This window comes from Genypterus blacodes, unplaced genomic scaffold, assembly GCF_046128005.1.
Source record: "Genypterus blacodes isolate CSIRO-AG114 ecotype Tasmania unplaced genomic scaffold, CSIRO-AGI_Gbla_v1 ptg000044l_1, whole genome shotgun sequence".
Taxonomy (NCBI): domain Eukaryota; kingdom Metazoa; phylum Chordata; class Actinopteri; order Ophidiiformes; family Ophidiidae; genus Genypterus; species Genypterus blacodes.
This window is the reverse complement of record NW_027466857.1, coordinates 5,779,448-5,781,743: the sequence shown is the minus strand read 5'-3', so window position 1 is coordinate 5,781,743 and position 2,296 is coordinate 5,779,448. Positions and strand designations below refer to the sequence as shown.

Below are 2,296 nucleotides of genomic sequence, written 5' to 3'. Positions count from 1 at the left end.
CTACATGTGGCTCAATAATCTGACCTGCAATCCCTTATTTCTATGGTTATGGTATCCCAATATGTTGCACATATCATAACTGATAGCCACATAGAACAAACAGATTGTAGTACACAAGCATTTAAAAACAAAACATTTACATAGTGCAGTATTTGCTGCTGAGTAATCCACTGTTTGACCTGCTAATCCAGTCCAAAAGCTCTGACTGCAGCGTAGATCTGATCTCGCTCTGCTGCTTTTACATCTCTGCTTGCAGTTTTCTTCACGGCAAAGACGACTGCAGAATAATCCCTCATGTCTCTCTATGGAAATACAGCACATACATGTCATGCAGTAGCAGTAGTAGTACTAGAAGTCATTGCTACAATTTGTATCGATCCATTATAACTTTCCCTACCTGCTGACTCCATTGATCACCTCTGGCTGCTGCAGTATTTGTTTGCAGCTCTGGATTATGAAATAAGAATGAAAACATGTTAACAGCAGTGAATAAAGATTCATTTAATAGTTATGTTGACCGAGAATCCAGTGTTTAAACTGGCAAAAAGGCAACAGTGAGTAGAGAAATACCTTTGCAGCATGCTTTTGTCTTGATGGCTTGAATGAGGGCAGCTATGACAATCACACTTATGGCGGAATAAGCAGAGAAAACAAACTTCCATAAATCTCCAACTGACCATAAGCTGTTTGCTGAAACAAGAGGAACAGAGGAAATAAATATAACATTTTGACTTTGTGCAGAGTTACATTACATTACAGTCATTTAGCAGACGCTTTTATCCAAAGGGACTTCCAATAAGTGCGTTCAACATAGGTAGGCAAAAGAACTTCAGGTCACAAGAAATCGTAAGTTTAGTTGAACCAAAAACTGCAGTCACCTTCAATGTCCAGTTTTGTTCCATTTCCAAACCAAATCTCCCCACATGTGGCCACAGCACAGTAATAAGTCCCAGCATCAGAGGAGCTGACGTTCTTAGAGAAGCTGTAGACGCAGCTCTTTAGAGAAGAATGAGCGCCAGGACTGCTTTCACATCCGTCAGGGGGATTTATGTTTGTGTAGATGATGTCTGGATGGGATTTATCAGAACCAGCTTTGAACCAGAACACACTGCGATCGGGACACATTTCGTCTTTAGATCCAGAGAGGACCGAACACTGGAGAGATACTGAGTCTCCTGGATGGACTGGATCAGACACTGTGGGCTCTTGCACAATAATCAGGTCGGATGTCCTCAGAGAATTTCCTGCAGTTTGTAAATGAAATGGAAAGAAATGTAGGAATACCAAGGATGTCTTCAGATTTTTAGAAGGATTTCCTTACATTTGAATTTAACAGAAACATAATTTTCTCCAATATGTGTATGAGAGGGAAAATTGAGAACCTCAGTAAAATCAGACATCTGAGGCTCTAATTAAAGCTACATGTGTTACCTTTTACAGACAAATAGGTCCCACTCCACACGGCCTGCCTCCAACTAGAGATCGCACAGTGATAAATGGCTTCGTCCTCTCGGGTTGTCCTCAAAATAGTCAGATTGCTGATATCTTCGACATAGATTGCTTTAAATCTTGACGGCTCAAACATTTGATCAAGTATTGGTTCTGAAACAGATTTCATAAGTGTAGAAATCAGTATCAGATTACCACCAGTACTCTGTTTGTACCACTTGATGCGAGTATTGCTGTATTCCTCATCGGTGACAACACACGTAAAGGTTGCAGGTTCACCAAGCTGAACTGTGGTCACTGGCATCAGCGTGTCTGGGTTCAGGGGGAGCAGAACACACAAATACACATTACTGTTACAATCACAACAGCGACAAATGTAAAGCTTTTTTGGAATTAGGCCAATGCTGTAATTGGTCATAATTCCTTTACTACACTGTTGAAAAAAGCAATAATTGATAGCACATTTTCAAAATGAAAGCATATACTTACATCCCTCATGGATAAGAAGCAGTAGAAGCCATATCAGGATCATCTTGCAATGTTCTCCTGTTAGAAAGCTTTTGTTTATTGCAGCAAGAGAAAGACGGTATGAGATGGCCGAGACAGGAAGCACAACTGAATGGTTTTCACGGAAAATAGGTTTCAGTTGCACACTTCCTGTCACATGCAGCTTCACCAGTACTAAGGTTTTGCAGTCAGCTGAACAGAGGTTTGCCAAGTTAATGGTGAAGCAGTTACTTGTTCCTGCCTGATATCTTGGGTTCATAGATAGAAACTGGGGAAACTTTTGCAAACCTGTTGGTCCAATGCTTATAGTTTGGACAAGGAAGGAAATCACACATGAGCG

The 2,296-nt window shown here is 40.8% G+C and overlaps 1 protein-coding gene across 1 annotated transcript; it reads right to left on the bottom strand.

Annotated features, from left to right (window-relative positions):
- Positions 1 to 823: 823 nt before the first annotated feature.
- Positions 824 to 2,041, bottom strand: LOC142999382 (uncharacterized). The gene is made up of 3 exons (XM_076148890.1): positions 1,939 to 2,041; positions 1,432 to 1,761; positions 824 to 1,244 (listed from the first exon to the last, which is right to left on the bottom strand). Exons 1-3 carry the CDS (start codon positions 1,979 to 1,981, stop codon positions 853 to 855), a joined length of 765 nt encoding a protein of 254 aa, XP_076005005.1. The 5' UTR covers positions 1,982 to 2,041; the 3' UTR covers positions 824 to 852.
- Between the last annotated feature and the right edge of the window lie 255 nt (positions 2,042 to 2,296).

What these genes read in the sequence shown, in the direction of transcription:
- LOC142999382 (XM_076148890.1), bottom strand. Translation starts at nt 1,981, where the DNA reads ATGATCCTGATATGGCTTCTACTGCTTCTTATCCATGAGGGAT. An exon ending in GCTTCTTATCCATGAGGGAT is followed by an intron (nt 1,762 to 1,938) that starts GTAAGTATATGC and finishes CCCTGAACCCAG; the next exon opens with ACACGCTGATGCCAGTGACC. An exon ending in GACCTATTTGTCTGTAAAAG is followed by an intron (nt 1,245 to 1,431) that starts GTAACACATGTA and finishes TACAAACTGCAG; the next exon opens with GAAATTCTCTGAGGACATCC.